This window comes from Talaromyces atroroseus, assembly GCF_001907595.1.
Source record: "Talaromyces atroroseus strain IBT 11181 chromosome Unknown scaffold_4, whole genome shotgun sequence".
Classification (NCBI taxonomy): Eukaryota; Fungi; Ascomycota; class Eurotiomycetes; order Eurotiales; family Trichocomaceae; genus Talaromyces; species Talaromyces atroroseus.
In genome coordinates this window covers 696,651-718,523 of record NW_017971436.1, presented here as the reverse complement: position 1 = coordinate 718,523, position 21,873 = coordinate 696,651, and the positions used below count along the sequence as shown (strand labels likewise).

General features: G+C 49.6%; 10 protein-coding genes across 10 annotated transcripts; 6 read left to right on the top strand and 4 right to left on the bottom strand.

The window, feature by feature from the left end:
* Positions 1 to 1,339: 1,339 nt before the first annotated feature.
* Positions 1,340 to 3,549, top strand: UA08_04130 (hypothetical protein; the record flags this gene model as incomplete). Its single annotated transcript, XM_020266419.1, has 2 exons — positions 1,340 to 1,644; positions 1,707 to 3,549. The coding sequence occupies 2 exons, from the start codon at positions 1,340 to 1,342 to the stop codon at positions 3,547 to 3,549; spliced, it is 2,148 nt and encodes a 715-aa protein (XP_020120689.1).
* A 409-nt stretch (positions 3,550 to 3,958) lies between these two features.
* Positions 3,959 to 5,197, top strand: UA08_04129 (hypothetical protein; the record flags this gene model as incomplete). The annotated part of the gene is made up of 1 exon (XM_020266418.1): positions 3,959 to 5,197. One exon carries the CDS (start codon positions 3,959 to 3,961, stop codon positions 5,195 to 5,197), a length of 1,239 nt encoding a protein of 412 aa, XP_020120688.1.
* A 2,196-nt stretch (positions 5,198 to 7,393) lies between these two features.
* Positions 7,394 to 9,139, top strand: UA08_04128 (hypothetical protein; the record flags this gene model as incomplete). The annotated part of the gene is made up of 2 exons (XM_020266416.1): positions 7,394 to 7,492; positions 7,580 to 9,139. 2 exons carry the CDS (start codon positions 7,394 to 7,396, stop codon positions 9,137 to 9,139), a joined length of 1,659 nt encoding a protein of 552 aa, XP_020120691.1.
* Positions 9,140 to 9,975: 836 nt separating this feature from the next.
* On the top strand, positions 9,976 to 10,448 carry UA08_04127 (hypothetical protein; the record flags this gene model as incomplete). Its single annotated transcript, XM_020266415.1, has 2 exons — positions 9,976 to 10,027; positions 10,291 to 10,448. The coding sequence occupies 2 exons, from the start codon at positions 9,976 to 9,978 to the stop codon at positions 10,446 to 10,448; spliced, it is 210 nt and encodes a 69-aa protein (XP_020120690.1).
* A 150-nt stretch (positions 10,449 to 10,598) lies between these two features.
* UA08_04126 (hypothetical protein) lies at positions 10,599 to 11,999 on the bottom strand (the record flags this gene model as incomplete). The annotated part of the gene is made up of 1 exon (XM_020266414.1): positions 10,599 to 11,999. The coding sequence occupies one exon, from the start codon at positions 11,997 to 11,999 to the stop codon at positions 10,599 to 10,601; it is 1,401 nt and encodes a 466-aa protein (XP_020120693.1).
* A 348-nt stretch (positions 12,000 to 12,347) lies between these two features.
* Positions 12,348 to 13,508, bottom strand: UA08_04125 (hypothetical protein; the record flags this gene model as incomplete). The annotated part of the gene is made up of 3 exons (XM_020266413.1): positions 12,348 to 12,982; positions 13,060 to 13,420; positions 13,482 to 13,508. 3 exons carry the CDS (start codon positions 13,506 to 13,508, stop codon positions 12,348 to 12,350), a joined length of 1,023 nt encoding a protein of 340 aa, XP_020120692.1.
* Positions 13,509 to 13,888: 380 nt separating this feature from the next.
* On the bottom strand, positions 13,889 to 15,363 carry UA08_04124 (putative galacturan 1,4-alpha-galacturonidase C; the record flags this gene model as incomplete). The annotated part of the gene is made up of 4 exons (XM_020266412.1): positions 13,889 to 14,332; positions 14,380 to 14,579; positions 14,661 to 15,027; positions 15,088 to 15,363. The coding sequence occupies 4 exons, from the start codon at positions 15,361 to 15,363 to the stop codon at positions 13,889 to 13,891; spliced, it is 1,287 nt and encodes a 428-aa protein (XP_020120695.1).
* Positions 15,364 to 16,099: 736 nt separating this feature from the next.
* Positions 16,100 to 18,271, top strand: UA08_04123 (hypothetical protein; the record flags this gene model as incomplete). Its single annotated transcript, XM_020266411.1, has 3 exons — positions 16,100 to 17,002; positions 17,051 to 17,316; positions 17,371 to 18,271. 3 exons carry the CDS (start codon positions 16,100 to 16,102, stop codon positions 18,269 to 18,271), a joined length of 2,070 nt encoding a protein of 689 aa, XP_020120694.1.
* A 234-nt stretch (positions 18,272 to 18,505) lies between these two features.
* On the top strand, positions 18,506 to 19,804 carry UA08_04122 (hypothetical protein; the record flags this gene model as incomplete). Its single annotated transcript, XM_020266410.1, has 3 exons — positions 18,506 to 18,600; positions 18,654 to 18,707; positions 18,760 to 19,804. The coding sequence occupies 3 exons, from the start codon at positions 18,506 to 18,508 to the stop codon at positions 19,802 to 19,804; spliced, it is 1,194 nt and encodes a 397-aa protein (XP_020120697.1).
* A 309-nt stretch (positions 19,805 to 20,113) lies between these two features.
* Positions 20,114 to 20,766, bottom strand: UA08_04121 (hypothetical protein; the record flags this gene model as incomplete). Its single annotated transcript, XM_020266409.1, has 3 exons — positions 20,114 to 20,442; positions 20,518 to 20,695; positions 20,752 to 20,766. 3 exons carry the CDS (start codon positions 20,764 to 20,766, stop codon positions 20,114 to 20,116), a joined length of 522 nt encoding a protein of 173 aa, XP_020120696.1.
* Positions 20,767 to 21,873: the final 1,107 nt, after the last annotated feature.

Sequence of the window (21,873 nt, the reverse complement as noted above, 5' to 3'; positions counted from 1 at the left end):
CTGAGCTGGATTTCATAGGATATAAAGCCACGACCTGGCAAGCGCCGGTCGATTGGCATGAAGCCACTGAGCGGTCCCTGTCCAGACCGTTTGGCCGCACTAACGACGGCACTACAGCCTAGCTCAGCCTCGGATTCCACCTCACTGAGCAAGCTCATACGCACTACGTACTCTATGCGAGACTGCAAGCGTACCTGAGAAGGCCAAGAAGGAAAGAAAAAAGACAAGGGCGCACCATAGAGCGGGAGGTGGCACAGAGCAAGCAATACAAAGAGCCTATTCAGGAAATATTGTGTGTGATTTTGGGTTTCTTTATCCCCGTCGACTGCGGGCATTATTGGCTGCTGTCCCACCTTAGTCAGCGGCTAGCTCCCCCCACCAACTGACGGGGTGCCACTATACCCACTTTTGGCATGGCGCGTGCGAAGAACAGCTTACTCCTTCGTGTTTGTAGCATTAACTGACTATGTTTCAGCACTCGTAGCCCGCGCTACGAGTAAGCAACACCACAGGCAGGGAATACATGGAACTCCGGAAGCGGCCTTGTCGTTTTCATGCATCGATGATCAGACATACCCGTTCGCCCGTTCCAGGGGCCCCCTGCCTTGGCAGTCAGTACAAGTACACTACCGAAAATACAGGACACAGGACACTCAAGGCTCTGAAAAGACGGCACGCAACGTGCCGAATGAAAGTAGTATAATTAATACTATGCTCTCATTCTCAACTCTGTACCTATAGCAAGCTGATATCAAGACTGCAGATATGCATCCGGCGTTCCGCATTCATCCGCCAATCACGCCCAGCAATGTAGAACATCAACATATGCCATGCCCTGTACGGAGTATACGTAAGAGTACTGCTCCGTGTCTAGTTAATTAGTTAGTTATTATTACTATAAGTCTAGTCTTATCATCCTACGTGGAAATAGCAACGTATAGTTTCTGCTACGATGAACAGCTCTCAAATATAAAAACAAGAAAACAAAACCGCGGCTCAGAATCCGGTCCTTGGTAGCCGGGTTTTACGATAGCATCTGTTTAACTTAGTATTGCGGAAACTTCGTCGGATTCGACTCGGATTTTGATTGGCATGTAGATGGTTGTGGTCACGTGATGGTGATAGCTCATATCCACCGTCTCCAACTGCATCCACCTCGACAACACTTCATCCAGAACACAACTCACTTCTTCGAATGGCATCCTAGCTACTTGTCGCTCATTACGAACAAATTTTTATAGCTTGTTTTCAAAGTCATTCCCACAATGATGCAAGGCTGTGTTGTTCCTAGAACACTGATTATATAGGAATGTTGTCTCTGGACTCGGCGTATGCCTCCATGGCAACGTCATCAGCAACCCCCGTCGGCTCGGCAGTTTTTCTCTCACTTTCCTTTATCGCCATCTGTTTGCTCACGCTATTGCTTCTGCGAAGATTTCTGACACTTCGCGCGACCCCCGCTTATATCACTGTCCCCGTGTTTCTCGCCTTGGTGCTTCCGGCAAGCGTCGTGCTTCTAGTCCCAGTTGATCTAACATCGACCTCAAGAGACGGCGGCCAGGTTACGAATGGTGTTTGGCTACCGGGCCGTGCAGTTTTGGTACTATGGCGCATAGCCTACTGGCTGATATTTTGCTTGACCTGGTTTGTCTCGAGTCTTGTTACAACAACAGCAACAACCACACAGCATGCTGACTAGGATACAGGTTCATCCTGCCGCTTCTAGCTGAATTCGTTGATTCGGGTTACCGTGACCCGAAAAGCCGCCTGACGTACTCTCTGCGCTCCAATGCCCGTTACCAATTATTTGTCCTCGCTTGCGCTATTGTCGGCCTGATCTACATCTCTATACAGAATGGGTTCGACTTCACTTCGATCAGAGGTCTTGTCATGGCGCTTGCTTACGTGTGGGGCTTAATATTTGCAATTTATCTGATGGGTCATGGACTTGTTTCCATTCCTCGATCGTTCTTTCGAAAATCCAACAACGCCAATGCCTTGCGAAGGATTCAAGCGCACGCCCCCAAAATACATGACCGCCTGACTGATGCCATTACCGAGCTCGAGGAAGTTGAAGCCCAAGTAGCCCAGTTGCAGCGACGCAAGACCGGATCAGCACGCCTATTCGAGGACTGGATCGAAGAACTGGCCGATTATTCGAACATGCCAGATTCGCGCCCTGTCGCCCTACACTCTGTTGCCGACTCCACCGCGGTTCCGGCGGTTATCACAGAGCGATACTTGGCCGGTCTATCTCGGAGATTACAGCGTGCACGGCACCAGAAAGCGCGCTTTGTCGACGAATGGGACCGTCTTGTTCGATCGTCCGCTGATTATCAGACCATCCTCAACTCAATTGCCTCTAAGAAACTTGACTTCGGTCCCGTTGGTGGCTCCGAGGCTGGACTCATTTCGCGTAAAGGAAGTGGCTTCATCACCCCTTATATGCGGTACGTTATATACGTACACATCCTGCCGACTCTGCGACTCGTCATGGGCACTGTCTTTGCTACTGCATCATTCTGTATTGTCTGGTCGGAGCTCATCAAGACTTTCGCTCCCAAACTGTGCATTATTAGCCTCAGCCTAGTTCCTAACCCAGAGAAGGCCGGTCAGATTGGATTAGGAGGTCAGCTGATAGCTTCCCTCTGGCTGTTATACATGTGTACCGCGGCTCTCAAAGGCGTCAACGACGCCCAAGTTTGGGGCAATCGAGCCCTAGTGCGTCGCAATACGTATGGAGAGAGCGCATGCTGGTACGCAGGACAAGTGGCACGATTGACCGTGCCACTAGCATACAACTTCCTTACATTCCTACCCACTGAACTGCGCGAAGATACAACATTCTACCACTTCCTTGGTCGCTATATCAATCTTACGCCCTTGGGGAAGGGATTCGATTACTTCCCTGTATTCTTACTTCTACCAGTTTGTGCCACAATGTTCAACTTATATGGCCGAATCAAAAAGGTTTTTGGTTTCGGCTTTGTAGAGGAGGACGATGAAGATCCCGAGGCTGATCCCAGTGGTTTTGGCATAGGGGGCTGGCGCGAAGGACGTGCTCTTATCGAACGCGAGCTTGTTGGTTTGGGCTCTCTCGGCCTCACTTCCAGATCCGTTGACCCCGGACGAAACTTACATGCCGGTGCCTCTTCTTCGGCGCTCAATCTCCAGCGTGCCGCCTCCCCGCAGCCTGGATGGACCTCAACATCACCAGTCCCAAGATCATCGTCACGGGCTCCATTAATTGAGCCGTCATCGTCGTCAATAATCGGCGGCACATCCACAGCCTCAACTGTCATTGACGATGACACTAATGCCGACGAAGACGACAATTTCTTTCAGTCCTTTGCCCACCGAGTCCGCAATACCATCGACACAGCGTCCACACCACGGTGGTTACAAGGTGGGTTTCCGAAATTTAGCGCTCCGAAATGGCTAAATTCCGGCCAGGACCCAAGCACTAGTAGTAACGGATCTGCCCAAGACAATAGGATATTCGGAGGGTTGTTTGGGCAGCGCTCTTCGAATGGACATGTTCGATTGTGATTTGTCTGTCTCTAGTTAAGATGATGGCATGGCGCAAGGCGTTTTCTTTCGTTTTTGTCTATGTATTTTTTTTTGTATATATATCCGTACGTTCTTTCTTGCTTGCGTTACTAGACTACCTACATATACTAGCAGAGTACATATTTTCTTAGAATTGCTGCATATCATAAATTATATACACCAGACAATTTGGGGCCGATAGTGCTGTGGACCCTAGGCAGCAAATAAGCGCTGGCGGCGTCTTCCCTACCCGCCCGCTTTGCCGCGAGACGCCACCTTCACCTCCGCCATAGTCAAGCGTGGTCTGCTTGCACAAGGCTGAGCTGAGATAACCCCTCTTCCGCTCTCCTCTCTCCAATTTTATCTCATACCCCTCCGTCCCGGTTTACGGCGCAGAGGCTTGGCTTCCATGACTCTGCTGTCGGACTGGCCCGTGACTTTGTCCTCCCTGGGTGAGGCGTCAATCTCGCTGCCGCAGCAGGCCATTCGCCGACTGGCCTCTCTTGGGGAATCCGAACACCAAAGCGACTCTTTGTCACCTTTTGTTGCCAATCTGCTGTCCTCCCATCCTTCAGTCCCTACCCTCGCCGCTCTTTTTCTCACCGTCATCGCTGGCCTGCTTGCCATCGCCGCGATGAGTTGGCGGGACAAGTTCAATTTTTTCCAGCGCTCACCCTCATACGGCAGCAGCAGCCATCACCATATCACGGCTGCGACCCCACAAGTGAACGATAGCGATTACTCGTATCTAACAGAGAATGATATCGTCGAGCCACCCCGATCTCACCACCAGCAGCCGCCCCATTACGTCCGTCAACGTGCGCAGATGGACGACTCCGGCCCAGACATTATAGTTCTCAAACACCGTGGAGTGATCTATCCTCTACGCTTCCCCCCATTTGCTATTGACGATGCTCTTCTCACTGTGGGCGAGGTTAGACGCCGTGCCGCCGAGCAGATTGGGACATCCGAGGTGCAGCGAATTAAAATGCTTTACAAGGGCAAGTTATTACGCGATGATTCAACACCATGCAAGGACGAGGGCCTAAAACAGCAGTCAGAGATTATGTGTGTTTTGTCTGAGGTGCGGCCTGGCGAAAGCACCAGCGACCTTTCGGGCAGCGAAGTGGGCAATCGAAGTGAATCTGTCGTGAGTCTGGATAGCGGCAGCAACGAGCACCACCATCAAATTGGATCGGGTGGCGGTGGGAGACGGAAGAGGAATAATAAAAAGAAGAAGCAGCAGCAGCCACAACCACAACAACAGCCTGCGGTAGCAGCAGTGAACAACCTTGCTCCCCCGCCAGATGCCCGTCCCACTTCGTCAGGTCGGTCATCAGCAGCACCCTCTCCAGCGCCGAGTCTACAGCAATTTTCCACGGGCAATGAACAGGTCGATGCATTACTTCGATATTTACGCACCGAGCTAGTGCCTTCGTGCGACCAATACATATCGCAGCCACCCACGGACCCCAAGATCCGCGAATTCGAACATAAACGCCTGGAGGAAATGATCTTGACGCAGGTTATCATCAAAGCTGACTCGATAGATTCCGAGGATGCACGAACGGCTCGTCGAGCCCTGATCAAAGAGGCGCAGGGCATGTTGAACAGATTAGATGCAGTTGCGCCAAAGGACAGGTCATAATTTAGACTGGCCGTCGCGGTATATAATACGTTGTGTGAAAATTATACGTGCCAACAGATAAATCCGATTAAGTATAATACTTTTCTACTATGCATGCGGTTATGTAAAGCGTAATAGCCGCATAGTACCTACCTGACACTTGTATACTTGTTCATTATTTTCATCCTGAGATTAATTACCTTGCGGCGGGTTTATATCTAGGTAACCCTAACGAGCGGAAAAAGAAAGAGGAATCACCAGTCATCCCGCCAGAGAACGCCTGAATGGTCTAGTGGGTAAGTCACCTGTTCTCCCTCCTAAGGCAAGATTCCGGGCCTTTTTTTCGCTAACGCCACATCTCAGTATGATACCTGTTTTGGGAGATTTCGTGACACAAATACAGGTGGTCCTGGGTTCAATTCCCAGTTCAGGCCCGCACTATTTTTTTTGTCTTTCATACAACGACGTATACAAGTTCCATTGTATATGAACTATGGATTTTTGGGTCCCGGTCATTAGTTGCTTCGAATTAGACAAAAATAGCCGCTATATTTGCCGTTCCTTAGCCGTATTCACAAAGGCACAAAGCTAGTAGGTGTGCGTATACATATATATATCTACGATGTGGCAGACGTCAAGTGTCAACCCGGGCGATCAATAGATCAATCATGAATAACCTGCATGCCAAGGTGGCATAACATGCGATCATATAATATATCATTGATATCAGACTTGGCAGACCGGTAGAGACCTCGTTGCCTTCAACTTTTTCTTCAACTTTCGAGTCCCAACAGTCTTGATCACTCGCGATGCTATCAACTTCCCAGGGAGGGCTAAACGCGCACTAAGCAGCAGCCCGCCAATAGGCTTGCCCGGGGTCTCTTATAGCGTGGATTCGGGCGGTACACTATTACCTGCTTACGCCTCATCTGTGTCAATTTTATATTACACAGAGTATAATGGCTGCTGTTATGGTCGATGCCATAAGACCCGGCAGTAACTAGTAGCTGTGCGCCAGTTCCAGCAGCCCGGATGAGCGACTGGCAGAGAGGAGCCGGCCAGTCAAGGGAACGTGCTGGGGTCAGTGTGCGTGCAATCTGTAACGATACGCCGCACTAGGCGCACCACCGGACGGGCCAGAACCAGAGTAACCTAAGATAGTGCTCCTTCTCCAAGCAAGTTCTCCTGGCCTCAACTTCTGGTCGGTTCATCTCCCCATTGCCACTCGTTTTGTCCAGCCTCTGCTGCGCTGCGCTGATCTGCTTGTTCCGTCCCTCCTGACCTGTCTCATTATTGTCCATGTTGCGTGCAGTTTTTGCAACTGTGCCTTGCATCCTTGTCTCTGTTTCGCATCCTCGCCCTCAGAAATAACAAATCAATAATTTCGAGGCGCATTTCGATACCCACTGCAGCGTCTCTGGCCCCCTCATTTGGCTTTCCCTTTTTCTTCTCTCGCTCGTAGTTCCTTTCCTCTCTGTCTCTCGATTTCTCTCTTGCCTCCCGAGGCCCAGTCCCCTTAGTGTGTCGACAAACCCTGCCTGCCCCTCGACACGACTGCTCCATAGCGAATATCGCGCGTTGCATGCAGTATAACGGCCAATTGCGTTTTTCTTTTCATACCGACATCGTCTGAAGTCCAACCCAACCCGTCTGCGGCGTCTCAACACTTTCGCTCTCTGCCGCCGCGCCCGCCTCTTCAGACGCGAACACGTCGTTTTTAATTCCCCCCCTCACTACAACAGCGCTTCTGACTGATCGTGCGCGAACAAGAGGAGAACGTCTGCTGATATAATCAATTCATTGATCTCCAGCTGGTCCTTCCCGAACCAGACCCGAGAAAAGCTTTGGTCCGGTTGTCTCCACCTGCCGCGGGCCTCTTGTGTTCTCAAGCAGCAAGAGCGCCTTGTTTATATTTATTCCCAGTCCAGACGAGAAGAGAGCAGGCCTTTGATGGCCCGGCGTTCTTTGTGTGCTGGCGGCAAATTGCGTTCTCGAGTGTTTCGAGTCGAGATTCTTCCTATATCCTAGGCTTCAGGGGTTGGTGGGGCACTGGTCGAGTTTCTTTATGAACCGTGGTGTCTATGCGCGGATGAGAAACTAACAGCTCGAAAACAAGACTCTACTTCTACTCATATACCATTATACACTGTCAATCAAAGTTGCCATTTGTTTCAGTTCCGAGGACAATCAACGCAAAAGACCGGACACGCCGTTGGGATGGCTGGGACGGCCGCCGCTGTTTCCTCCACAGATGCTTTATCTCCCTCCACCAGCAGTAGCACAGCATGGGAGTTCGCTGTGCCCTTGGGACCAGAGGTTCGTGAAACTCGCTGTATTCTGTTATCTGCTTTTCAACATGACCGCTCGTCAATCGCCATACAATGTGCTAACTTACCATAGCAGATCGCCGATACCATTTCGCCCAAGCGCACTTCCAATGAATCCAACTCAACCCATAACAAATCCAGCTATCGGCACCGGACGCCAAATGGCAAACCTCGTTCCCGTACCTCCTCGCAGCCCGGCTCGCGCCGAGGAAGCAACACACACGACGCCTACGGACGCGATACAGGGCCATTCCCTAATATAGACCTGGGGGATTCTCACAATAGCGGTCAGTTCCGGAGGGGCGACTACGGCAGTAAAACGTCTCTCGAGTCCGAAAGTATCAAGGGCGATGACAATTGGATCCATCGAGACAAATTAGCACGCATAGAGAGCGAGGAACTGCAACAAGCTGCTATGCGTATTCAGCGCCAAGTTCGCACTGGCAGCAAATCGAGCAGTTTGCGTGGTCGTAGCCACGATTCGCACAGCCTAAATGGAAACGTTACTACACCTCCCGAGCAGACAGAACAGTCCTGGCCCGCTTCTCAGAGGTACCAAATAGAATCGCCAATTCCATTCGAGTCCTCCGATGAACAGGAGGTCGAAACCGAAAGAATGAACTGGGATTTGCGTCGGCCAGAAGAAATCGCTGCGTCCTCCTACGAAGAAAGCGAAGACACCTCGCGATTTTATAAAAGCCCTGGCTTGAAAAAGAGTTCTTCACGGATCCCAGTACTCGCGAGCAGCCCCATTACGGTCTCCCCGGATCAAACTGAACATGAGTCTTCCACCTTGCAACGCAGCCGCACTCGGACCGTAGGCAGTGGAGATGAAGATGGCGTGCCCTATTCTCAGAGTCCCAAGCCCGGTGAATCCCCAGTAGTTGACTCTCCTGAAGCCTCCCCCGGACCTGCTGAAAGTTCCACACCCCCGCAGACCACCAGCCGACCTGGTAGTCGAGCCGGTGTACTTTTGCAGACACAAGGGTCTCCGACGAAGAAGGCACCTGCGAAGGCTACACCTACCGCGCGAAAATCGTCTGTTCCTCCCAACAGTCGGAAACCATCAGGGCCCGTGAAACAGCGTGCCACCTCTGCAAGCAGCATGAATAAAGACCGACCGGTGACTCGATCTGGAGAGAACCGGCCACCGACATCTATGAACCGGCCTGAGGGCGACCCGCCATGGTTAGCTACCATGTACAAACCCGACCCACGATTACCGCCAGACCAGCAGCTCTTGCCGACGCATGCGAAGAGAATGCAGCAAGAGCAATGGGAGAAAGAGGGCAAGACTCCAACGGCGTATGACCGTGAATTCGCGCCATTGGCTGTTCGACCTGACGACGAGCTGGTGCCGGTACCTTCGGAAACAGAAAAGAAAGATACATCTGATACGCGGAATACAGACTTTCTTCCATCAGGGTCGCCATCCACATGGCCGCTTCAACCCCCGAAGAGTCCCGAACCAGTACGTCCTGGGACAAGCGGAACAAATTACAGTACCATGCCAAAAGTACAGACTACGCCGCCAATTGTGCTACCATCACCACAGAGACTGCAGGCAAGCATACCACCTCCGCCCGAGGAACCCGAGAAAGTGGAAAAGGGTTGCGGATGTTGCATTGTCATGTGAGAAAAAAAAAAAAACCATTATTTCCCGTAACAGTTTGATTTCTTTCTCTTTCTTTCTTTCTCTCCCTTTTGACTTCACATAAATACCCAGGATTCAAGCATACGAATCCACTCTGATTATTATTATTATTATTATATCGTTTTTTCCCCCGGCCAATGCGGTCTGCACAGATGCCACTTCCATAATTTCATTTTCCGTTGTTCATTCTTTTAGCGATTTGTTCTAGTTTTTCCCTCTTTGTCTCTTGATACTACGTACTTCCGGCGTCTGCAATTTGTTCTATCGTTCTCTTTTTCTTCGCATTGTCTTCGCGACCATGGATCGTTTGCGGTGATATTGTACTTTTTTTCACACTCAGGATTCCCTTTGATCTGCTGTCGTAGGTCAGTCAGTTTTCATTTTTTCCTTTCTCATGTCACTTGAGCCGTCTGGCTGATATACATACCTTCATACATACAATGCAAACCTATCAAACTATGTCCTCCCCGACCCACTCGGATTACTCATCAAGCTAGCCTCGGCCAGTCTCGAGTGACGCAAGTTGCCATGCGAATTGTTCATCAACTCACCTTCTTCACTTACTAATTGCACCTCAACCAAGTACAAGCGCCGTTTCTTTTTGCATCCTCCTCTATAAACAGGTCAAAGAAGGTACGAGAACACACGCAACGCCGTCTCTCCTTGTCCTACTTCTTTCCTCATCCACCCGTCTATATATATCATAATAACGATACTCCCAGGAGTCCAGTCCCTTCTTTACCCCTCAGCCCACCATTTCTTCCATATTCACCAGACTCTTCGGCAGTCTCGCCGCCCGCCCGATCTCACCAGGCACCATGTCCGCTGCAAAGGTCAAGGCCCAGAAACTTATTGACGAGAACCAAGTCGGTTCGTTTGACATATTCCATCCTTTAGTTGTTGTGGCCGTAATTGTCAGGCGAGATGATGGTTGCTGATGTCTCTGAATCAGTCGTGTTCTCGAAATCATACTGCCCATACTGCAAATCAACCAAGTCGCTTTTGTCCGGCTTGAATGCCAAGTATACCGTGCTCGAGTTGGATCAAATTGGTATTCCACCCCATCCATCCATCCATCCGTCCACCATTATCCTCTCGGGAAGACAAAATAGCATGCTAATAGCTATTTCCAGACGACGGCGCCGCTATTCAAGATGCCCTCGAAGAAATCACCAGCCAACGCTCCGTGCCTAATATCTTCATCGCCAAGGAACATATTGGCGGAAACTCGGATCTGCAGGCGCGCAAGACCGAGTTGCCGCAGTTGTTGAAGGATGCGGGTGCCTTGTAAAGCGCTTCTCCTATTCAATTGATTGGAATGCGAAAGTTGTATGAATTGATAGGGGTTGGTTGAAGCTTATATATTTACACATCGATCTATCTTACAACAAATTTTCCTTGTAGAAAAAGAAAAAAAAAAAAAAAGAAAGAAAACCGTAGTTCAAACAACCTTCTGAATCACAGTGCCCACAGGCCTCTCTACAATTCCCATCACACCCTCTACAACACTCTGTCTCGCAGGCTCGCTTGCAACCTGCTTACCAGCCAGATAATTCAACCAAACGCAGCGACTAACCCGCTCATCAGCAACCCGCCCAAGCCATTGAATAGGCTCCTTGGGATCACGCTGAAAAATCGCATCAAGAGCACCATTCTGGTCGCGCAACAACAGTAGAACCTGGCCCTTAGGGATGTTCTTGCGAGATCCGCCACCGAGTAGTGTCTTGAATTCACCGACTGCCTGACCAAAGACCTCGTCGTCGAATTCGCTGCGTGGCAGAGGCTGAGACTGTTGATCAATGGTCTTCGAGAGTTCCTTAATCCTCGCCAGATCTTTCTGTGCTCGGTTCGTCATATGTCGCACCCATGCATCTCGTAGATGCATGAAGTCGGTATTGCGAGTCGGCACGATGCGCACTGCAGTGCGTATGTTACCTTCCTTCAATATCGATGTCCATGCCTCCTCGCCATTTTCCGGGTCAAGCAACAATTTCTTCAGTGCGTCTCGTTCCGTGGAGACGAGAGATGTTGCAGATACAGCACCAGTGCCAGTCTGACTTGCCAGGTTCAGAGTCGCCGAAGCAGACGACGCAGCTGAAGATATCGGTGCTTGCACTCCGGTCTCAATCAATCGTTTTTGCAGTACCCCAATGTCCGACTTGGCGACGTAGATACCGACAACATACACCTGGATGGAAAGGAAAGACACGGACCGAATTCCGAGTCCGAGCAACTGATACTCCTCTTCGGACTCGGGTGGAACAGGCAAGTCTTGACCAGGCGTCAATGGCATGCCACTCAAATCTTTGGGCAGTCTGATCGTCGTCGGGAACAAAGGTACTGAGCTGTTACCCGTCTCGACCTGCTCGGCGCCGTCTTGCCCTTGGACGCGGATTACCGATGGACTGCTCGGGAATTCGGCCGGACCGTCGAGCTTGATAGCACCGTTGCCTTCATCAGTGACTTGGTGTTTTTCTTCTTTCACTCCTTGTTCTGGTTTCGGGTTGTCTTCCGGTAAGCCGAAGGCGTTAGACTTGATGGTCGCGTACATGGTTAGAGCGCATATGACCATGCCGGCCGCTGACAGCGCCATGCGACGTCTGTAGTGTGCGATAGCAGCTTCATCTGGCACTTGGTTTTTGTTGGTGTTGCTCTTTCGTGATGCAGCAGAGGGAGATCGGAGGGGGTTATTGCTCGGGGTAGCTGAGGAACGGAGATTGGAATTCGTGGACAATTGGCGATGTGATCGGACTGAAGGGTTTGCTCGCATTGACGATGATGCAAGTCGTATATGCGCTTGTGTCTGTCGCAGACATTGTCGACAGGTAGATGGTGGCAGCATGATGGATTGTCTGGGAATGCTCCGTATGTTCATCATTATCGTTACGTTGTTGTCGGTCCCTTAAAAAGTGATGGCATGATGCATCTGATGACGACAGGCGGCGGTAGAATCACGTGACCTATGTGAATTTTCCCCTCGATTCTACCAGACTACAATACTTTAGTACAATACTTTAGACCATCACGAATGGTATTTGTACAATTACAGAGGAATTGTTTGATGTTGTTTGATCCAATATGATCAGTTCACTATACAATTGCTGTCGTGGCGCTTATATTTTGATTTTATATGCATTGGGGTATCATTAACAACTGTCTAGACTCTATAGTGGCCAGTAATTTCAAACATTTATCTTCGATAATCTTCATCATCGTCATCTCCCCCTCGATGTCGAGTGCCCCATCGGCCCTGCCTGCTGCTTTGATCATTCCTTCCCTCATTTTCCGCAACATCATCGGTCGCCTCCACAGCTTGCGTTAACGTACGTCTAGAGCCGACGCTGCGAGCCAATCTCGCTTCGAAATCGTCACTTCCACTTTCTTCGGCTATGTTTGTTGATGATGCATCCCGCCCATACACCTTTCTGACTAGGCCTGAAACTCCGCTTTCGCCGACCTCGATCTTCCCCCTGGGACCGACCATATACTCAATGACCTCTTCTCCGCCGTCCATTTCCTTATTTCGGATTAAATAGCCTTCCTTGCAGAGTCGCTGTAACAGACGGTCGGTGCGGTCGACGGGTGTATATTGTTCGATGTTGGTTCTCATTAAATATCTATCCAACTTTTGTTCCAGTACTGAGCCGCCGGATAGAGTGATTATAGAAATAATGAATGTATAGAGCGCTGTATAGGTACTTTCGGTAAATGATGTCGGGGCTTTTGAAGGAGGTAGTATTTCTGGTGTACGGAACGCCGACGGGAGTGTGCTCATCACTATCCAAGACTTGGTAGCTGTGGATGGTTTTTCAATGCGTTGCGCCGCTGGAGACGAATGTTAGTCCGAATTCAAAGCTCTCTAAACCCAACATTTTCCATGGTGACTGGGTGCCACGATATACCTCTTCGCTGGGTGATTGTAACCTTTTCCCTCGCCGGCAACTCTACCATCTGCATGCCAAACCGGCTTCTTAAAATCTTTTGTGCCTCGTCAAAGACCAACTTGAACTGTCTTGAGCCCTGCTCGCCGAGCACTTTTGCACTGATTTCTGTTCTCCGAATCGGCAATCGCGCGTATTCACTGGACAGCGCCAGGCGCACCATTTTCTTCACCATCACATCCACACTGCTGGGTGCATGGTATGCGTCGTCAGCACTCACGTCGGATTGCGCCGAGTCATTGTCGTGAGACTGTCGCCGTCGTCGTGGAGGTGGCTGTGACATTCCGCGATCGCTTGCTGATTGCGCAGGTTCCTGGGGTTCCTGTGTTATGCATGTGTCAGATGCAAATAGCGATTCCTGATCTGACGGAGTGGGCACGTACAGCACGGCGTTTGCGCCCAGGAGGCATGATTGTCGTTACAGCTTTGAGCTAGTACTATTCTGCCAAATACCGCGATCAAGAAAATGGCTTGTATAAACCATACAGAGTATGGTCGAAACGAATGTCGACGTCGTCAAAACGCGTCGGACGCGTGCGAGAGAAAAGCGCGGACTTAGCGGGGTTTCCGTATATGCACTAGTCCAGATATGGTAGTATGTGATTTCCTCGCAATCTTGAATCTGCTTCAGCGTATACTTTAAACAATCGCCATGATTGAGCGCTTTGGTACGAAGAGTGGGCACTTCTCTTTGTTTACATAGGTACTACATAATGATCCAAATGTGTCGGGCAACCCTCGTTACTCAATCTCATGTGAGAAGCCATCTAACTTCATATCAGATCTTCCATCAACACCCCGGCAGGCCATGAACGCCTCCTGTGGCGGTATATCGGCAAGTCGCATTGCCATACTCTGACGCATTTTGCGACGGATGAAGGTCTATGTTTTGAAAGTCGATGTTGTAACATGGATGGACGCTCGAGCAGGACACCGACGCAATACGGTCGTCTGAGACATCGTCCAAGTACCCCGTGAAATTGACAAAGGCAACATTCGCAATGGACATGAGACTGGTTCCTGCGTAAGAGCCGTTATCACCGCTATCTTGTGTGATGGCTGGCCCAGCACTGGCTCCTTGGACATTGAAATTGGAGAAGAGAACGTTCTCGATTGAGCCCCAACCACCTCCGTTTGGCTCATCGGCGCTCTCGTATGAGCTTTGCGGGACAAGTCCGCCCATCCATGTCTTGACATATGCAGAATTGGTGAGATCATCGTTGTGACGAATGACCTAGTGCCAATTAGCGGATGAATTTGCCGGAAAGGAAAGACACGTACCGTGACATTGTCTATTAATATATTCGCCACCGATGCATCTGTAAGATACTGACCGAGACTACCAATGGCAATGCCATTGCCTCCATGACACGTTATGTCTCTGGCGCGGATGTTGTAGGAGTGTGGCTTCACGGCAATGCAATCATCTCCACCCTGATACGTCAGACCGTTTAATTCGAGGTTGTATACATCCATGGTATCTTGATAACAGTCAACTTATTATCCTTCGGCATTTCGCTTCAATTTATACAATCACATGCTAGGAGAGGGGTCCTTCATACCGAACCCGTCCGTATTTTGCACCCAGTTCACTCCATAGGGCGCATTCACGGCAGTGGCATTGCACGTGATATTGTCGAAACGCAGATTTGTTCCATTCATAATGTTCAGGGACCATAGAGGAGGGTCCTTGACCGAGAAATTCTCTACAAGAACCTCTGACACGTTCCAGAAGACGAACGGCATCGGCCTTCCAGGCTGCGTGACAGTCTGCTCAACATTGTACCAGGCATTTCCATTGCCATATATCTGACCAGTCCCATATCCCTCGATTGTAATATGGTTCCCGGTAATGACGAACCCGGCGTGATGGTTCTGAAAGCTGACCGGATAAGAGTTGTTGCGCCAGTAATCAAGATCATCCGAGAACTAGATTTACAGTCAGGGCCAGTGTCACAGTTATAACATATTTCTAACCACTTGACGTACCGTCCATATACCTCGCCATTCAATGGTGATATTGCTAAGAACTGGGTTGAGTCTCGTGGCAATCCAATAGTTCTGGTCCTCGGGGAAGATGACTGTGCCATCTTTTCCACAGCGTGAAAACGCATCTAGAATATTTGGGACGTCATCTTTCTTTCCTCCCAGTGCCGTTACCGTGCAGACATTGCCCTTCTGCGAGACTCCGCCTTCGCTGGTAGCAGTTGCGAAGGCCGTGGAGTAGATAAAGGGGAACGACGCAGCAGTTCTTAGCCAGTGCATTTTTTATTTACCAGTTTTCGGGGTCAATCAGCCGCCCGAGTCTTGCAACATGTGTGTGTTATATGTATCTGGAAGAGGATCTAAGTCATTTCGCAGGACTGGCTTTTATTGTCTCCGGGTTTCTGATGTCAGAAGCTCGTTGATGCAATGGACATCGGTGTTCGAACAAGCGAGAGATTTTCCGTGCGTAAAATTATGTTTTTATTCAGTTCGGATAGCATTGACCCGATGGAAACTGCAAGGAACTGGCCTTTTTGACCAAAACAGCAGCCGTTGAAGCTGGCAGCATCGACTTGCGGGGAAAGCTGGGGTAGGTCGGTGGTCGATCTCGTCGTGCGCTTCTCGATTGACTCCATCGTGACCACGTTGGATAGCGAATCGCATCGATGCACAGCTAGGCTGTGCTTCATGCTAACCTGGCTAATATTTCCACCAATGACTGCCAGGCGAATTTCATGCCATGCTGCATGTTTATGCGGCGAGCAAAGATGAGCGCCGTATTGGACACAAGCATGTCTGTTAGCTGCTGGGTAGCTTGATGCTACCAAACATACGTTCAGAGAAGGCTTTTGTTCAATAACCCGAAGAGACATGTGGGCTTTACTGAGGTCATAGCGGGAAACTTCGTATTAAGCAGCAAGAATCTCACGAACAAGAGCTCTGAAGTGCGGTCAATACTTACCAGTGGTGAACGTATATTCGTTTTGTGAGTGAATTATCATTCAAGAACGCCATCATGGTCCTGGTCAAACCGGTCATCTTCGTTCCACTTTTGACGCTAGTTCTCTCTGTTGTTGCAGAGGCAGGAAGCTGTTGGAAGAATACCACCTGTACAGGCCCTGAGAACGCTGCATTTCCTGGAGTGTGGGAGAAAAATATCTATGCTCCTACTTCACGACAAGTCAGTCCGCAGTACATACTCGAATCAACTGGTGCCCGTACCGATTATAAACAGGGGGCTGGGCACAACTTACTCACGGGGAATGGCTCCCAGATTGTTTTTGACTTTGGCATTGAAGTTGGCGGCATTGTCACAGTGAACTATGCAGCCCCAACTGCCGGCGTGAACCTGAATCTAGCATTCAGCGAGGCCACGAATTGGATCGGGGAAAACTCAGACTCCTCTAACGGCGCATTTAAAGATGGAGATGGCTATCTATCCTATGACATCTCAACAGCGGGAGAGGGCTCCTATACTATGCCCGGAGCCAAATTACGCGGCGGATTCAGATACCTGACTATATTCCTTACTGCGCCTAATACCACCAGCGACGCAATCCTTGACATCACTGATATCAATCTGGACATCGGGTTCCTTCCGACATGGTCCAATCTACGTGCCTATCAGGGCTATTTCCACAGTAATGATGAGCTTCTCAACCGGATATGGTACAGCGGAGCCTACACAATTCAAACAAACATGGTCCCTCCGGATACTGGCCGCCAAATCCCAGTGGTGGATTATGGATGGGATAACAATGCCACTCTCGGATATGGAGACACCATCATCGTCGATGGTGCGAAAAGAGACCGCGCTGTTTGGCCGGGAGATATGGGGATTGCAGTTCCTTCAACATTTATCACTCTGGGGGATCTCGAAAGTCTGAAGAATGGGCTGCAGATCATGTATGATACTCAGGTAAGCCTTAACTTGAGACGATACATCTCCTGAGCTCACCGGTCACAGGCTTCGGATGGTGCTTTTGCCGAGTCAGGTCCGCCCTTGAGTCAGACTGGATCTGACACTTATCATATGTGGTCTATGATTGGGACATACAATTACGTTCTCTATACGAATGACACGGATTTCCTTCAAGAGAACTGGGAAGGCTACCAAAAAGCTATGGATTATATATATGCAAAGGTTGGAACTAGCGGTCTGCTGGGCGTTACAGGACTCAGAGACTGGGGCCGATTCTGGCAAGGAGGCAACAACTCCGAAGCACAGATGATGTAAGTCTATGAAAACAAAAGAACTTTATGACAGATAACTGACAAAAGTAAAAGATTATATCGAACCCTCGAGACGGGAGCAGAGCTTGCTGAATGGGTTGGAGACACTACAGGGCTATCTAGTAGCTGGACCACAAGAGCGCAGAATCTGAAAGTAGCAGTCAACGCAGATTGCTACGATGATGCGTACGGCGCGTTCCGGGACAACGCCACTGCAACAACAACCATGCATCCGCAAGATGCCAATAGCATGTCGCTCTTGTTTGGCGTAGCTGACCAGGATCGCGTACAAAGCATCTCTCAACGATTGACCGACAACTGGGTGTCGATTGGAGCAGTGGCGCCCGAATTGCCCGAGAACATCTCCCCATTCATCTCTTCCTTTGAGATCCAGGGCCACTTTGAAGCTGCACGACCGGACAGAGCATTGGACTTGATCAGACGTTCTTGGGGCTGGTATATCAACAACCCTAACGGAACGGGCAGTACTGTCATCGAGGGCTACTTACAGAACGCAACCTTCGGATACCGTGGCAATGACGGATACTATTACGACGCTTCCTATGTTTCTCATTCGCATGGCTGGTCATCAGGTCCCACGTCGGCATTAATCAACTATATTCTTGGTCTATCTGTGACGGGTCGCGTTGGATCGACGTGGCAGCTGGCGCCGCAATTTGGTGACTTGACCTCTGTTGAAGGCGGGTTTACCACCTCGCTAGGCCATTTCCAGGCTTCTTGGAATAGGGCTTCCTCTTCTTCTTCAACATCGTCGTACGAGTTGTCATTCAAGGTGCCTGATGGGACAACGGGGACTGTTGTTCTTCCTGCAGTTGATGGGGGAAAGACGACATTGACAATGAACGGGAAGGTGTTGGAGTGGGGGAGCGACGAGACGAAGACAATCTCGGTCACTGACGGGGGGTCATATCAGATCATAGTCCGAAGTGCTTGATCCTGTCTGTCTGTGATCAACGTACAATTCAGCTTGGATTAAGCTCATGCTGTCGAGTGGGTCAAATAAGTTACCGTACATGTATGTATACGTAATAGTCACAGGGCGCTTGGAGTATTTAACAGCCCGAAATTCCTTCTCCTCAGAGCACAATCGCATATATAAATAGTCGAGAAAATTTTTTCCCACCATCTCTCATCTACCTATCCAAGCAAGGCTACTAGTGCGACCACCATGGATCCAATGCCATCAAAGCCCTTCCAAAAACGAAAGCCATGGATTGAAACGCCCCTGGTTGAGTCGGCGGCCCTCTCCAAAGCGGCCGGATGGTATGTATCAATATTTGCCCTAATATGAAATTATCTCTCATTTTTTGTGCCAGTCGGATATTCCTCAAAATGGACTGTCTGCAGCCTTCGGGGAGTTTTAAGTCGAGGTTAGTTGATCCATACTTGGCACTACTGTACTCCTACTAACTATGTGGACAGAGGAATTGGCAACTTGATCCTCTCATATCTATCGGATCCCGCAATTGAAGGCAAAAAGCTTCATTTCTACAGCTCCTCAGGAGGAAACGCCGGCTTAGCAGCCGTCGTTGCAGCAAAAGACCTGGGCTGCGCTTGCACGGTCGTTGTGCCGCTCAGCACAAAGCAGATGATGGTCGACAAGCTGCGGGATGCTGGCGCGACTGAAGTAATACAACACGGTGCTAGCTGGTATGAAGCCGATACCTATCTTCGAGAGAGATTCATTGGCACGTCCGACCAGCAGCAGCAGCAAGAGCAAGAGCAAGAGCAAGAACAGTCGTCGTCTGCGGATGTAGCGAGCATTGATATTGTCAAGAATATCTATGTGCCTCCTTTCGACCATCCGCGGGTTTGGGAAGGGAATGCTACTATAATATCCGAACTGGCTGCTCAGCTGCCCCCGCGCGAAAATGCAGAGGAGAAAGGCGAAGGAAATGAATGCGAATTCCCGGCAGATGTGATCATATGCAGCGTCGGTGGAGGAGGATTATTCAATGGGCTCGTCCACGGACTCCACGAATATTTCGAGACGACACGAAAGAACAAGAACAAGGAAATCGGGTCTCAATTGAATCTACTCGCCGTCGAAACGAAAGGAGCTGATTCCCTGGCCCTCTCCTTACGCAAGGGACTGCTTGAATCCCTCACCGCAATCACATCTATAGCGACGTCTTTGGGGGCGCTGCGTGTGGCGCCACAGACATTCCAGAATGCGCGTGAGCCGCCGGAAGGCGTCAAGGTTGCTAGTGTGGTGGCATCTGATGCTGAGGCGGCCAGGGGCGTGGTCACGTTTGCGGATGAGATGCGTGTGCTTGTTGAGCCGGCTTGTGCGGTGTCGATTGATGTCGCTCTGAGTGCGAAGTTGAGGGAGGCTGTTTTGGCCGGTGGTGATGGCAGGAAATTAGATGCCAATAGTCGTGTGGTCGTTGTGGTCTGTGGTGGTTCGAGTATTACGCCTGAGCTTGTGGCTGAGTATCGCTCAAAACTTGCAGAGGGATGGGAATAGTCGACTATGGAGACTTTTTTTTGCCATATAGATATATACAACTCGTACATTTTTCTTAACAGAAGGTAAAGAGTCTGCGAGAGGATGATACTCGCTGTTTATACAAGTTTATATACAACCTTGGAACCTGCAACGGTACTAATAAAAACAGTAAGAATAAAGAATATAATTGTGAGAGGCAAAGTTATCTCAGCCTCTCGTTCAATCGCATGCTAGGTCAGCACTTGACACCATGATAAGGATATTCAATATTCAAAAATGAACTGTCGGGTCCATGATAAGTTCCTCTCTTGTCCTGCTCATCTTTGCTTAGTCGCTATCGCTGGCACTTCCCTCATCTCCATCCTCCTCCGCATTAACCTGTATATTCTCATTCAGGATATATTCAGCTTTCTGAAGAGCAGACTTAATATCTTTGTGATCACCGTAAACCAGGTCGACCGGTTTCTGTCCATGTTTGTTCCGAACTCGCGGGTCACAGCCTGCCTCGCACATCATCTCGATCATTTCCAAGCCTAGCGCTGGATCTTTCTCATTGGCGAAACGCACTGCTACATGTAGCGGGGTATCTTGGTCGACGCGAGTGACGGGGTCACATTCGAAATATTGGATGTCGAAGAGGGCGTCCATCACGTCGACTATATACATATATAGGGCGTGGTCAGATTGCTCGATATTTGCATAGTCCGCCCTAGAAAAATTTTCAAACTTACAGCTGCCGTACATAGCACAGATATGCAGTGCATAGTTCCCTAGTGCATCTTTGACATTATTGAAGAACTCCGCTACCTCTTCGTTCGTCTTCTCCGACATGCTGTCGAGGACCTGCTCGATGAGATGTTGTTGGTCACGTCGGCATGCTTCAACAACCAATTCGCGCGGCGAAGCTCCCTTTCAATCAATTAGTTTAGACTGAAACGTCCAAGCGTTCAGTAATGCATACGTACTTCATCGTCTGCCATTGCTACTTGCTATTGCTGCCTGGTTCAAGGCAGGACCAAGCCGGAACGCAATGGAATTCAAATTCGCCCAAGGGAAAAGCAAATTGCCGTATCAGACTCGGTTTGGTGCAACAAGTAGTTTATTATGACGCCGTTTTTCTCAACAGCCAAGCTGCCGTAACTTGTCGTTCCGAGTGAAGTTGTGCAATGCGGAGGAGGGGTCGGAGCGGGTGTTGATAGCGGTCGTACAGTAAAAGTAGATCGCAGTATATACGGTTTTGCGCAATGGAGCGAGCGATGCCAGGGGAAATATTGATAAAGGCGTGAGACTAGGTCAGGGTAGAGAAAGAAGATGGTCATCAAAGCCACAGAAGTTGAAACAAACAGTAAACATTGGAACAATATGCTGACCATCGGAAAAACTGATTGTCCGGCCTTATCGGTTCCCCGCGCCTAAAAATAAATTCATTCTGCTGCACGCATATGCAAGGTCCATATACTTACGTTACTTGTATGCTGGAGATACACCAAAGCTGTTTGCCGAGTGCTGGTTCCTTGCAGACAACATACAACTCCACCGCTGCAGCGAACATGCCTTTGACGTGTAAGCGCTGTTTACTCTCAAAGAATTTGGACAAAGATCATGCTAACGCTCTGCTTAGTCTGCCCCAACTGCAGCAATGTGCTGACTATCTCTCGAGCCGAGTCTACGACGTCGTACCCATTGGGCGTGAATCGCTTTGAGTGCCGCACTTGTCCATATCAATGGATAATCGATAAGAAGGTACGGTAAAAGAGAGAGAGGTGGGGGGAGGGAAACTCTTTTTCATTCATAATGCTCCATTTTCGGTGTCGGAAAGATGCAGTGAAAAAGAACAAAGTTGTGCTGATGGAAGGGGGGCAGATTTACGAGGTGAAAGAGGTCAAACAAAAGGAGGTTGAAGATGTGGTTGGCGAGGACCAATTCAAGAATGCAGATAGCATGGAAGGTCAGCTGGCTTTGTTCCTTTTCTTTCGGTGGGTATAGATCTTATGAGATTCGGTGCTGATGCTGGTTTATTATTAGCCCAATGCCCATCGGAGACATGCAACGGCGAGCGAGCGTATTTCTTCCAGTTGCAAATTCGA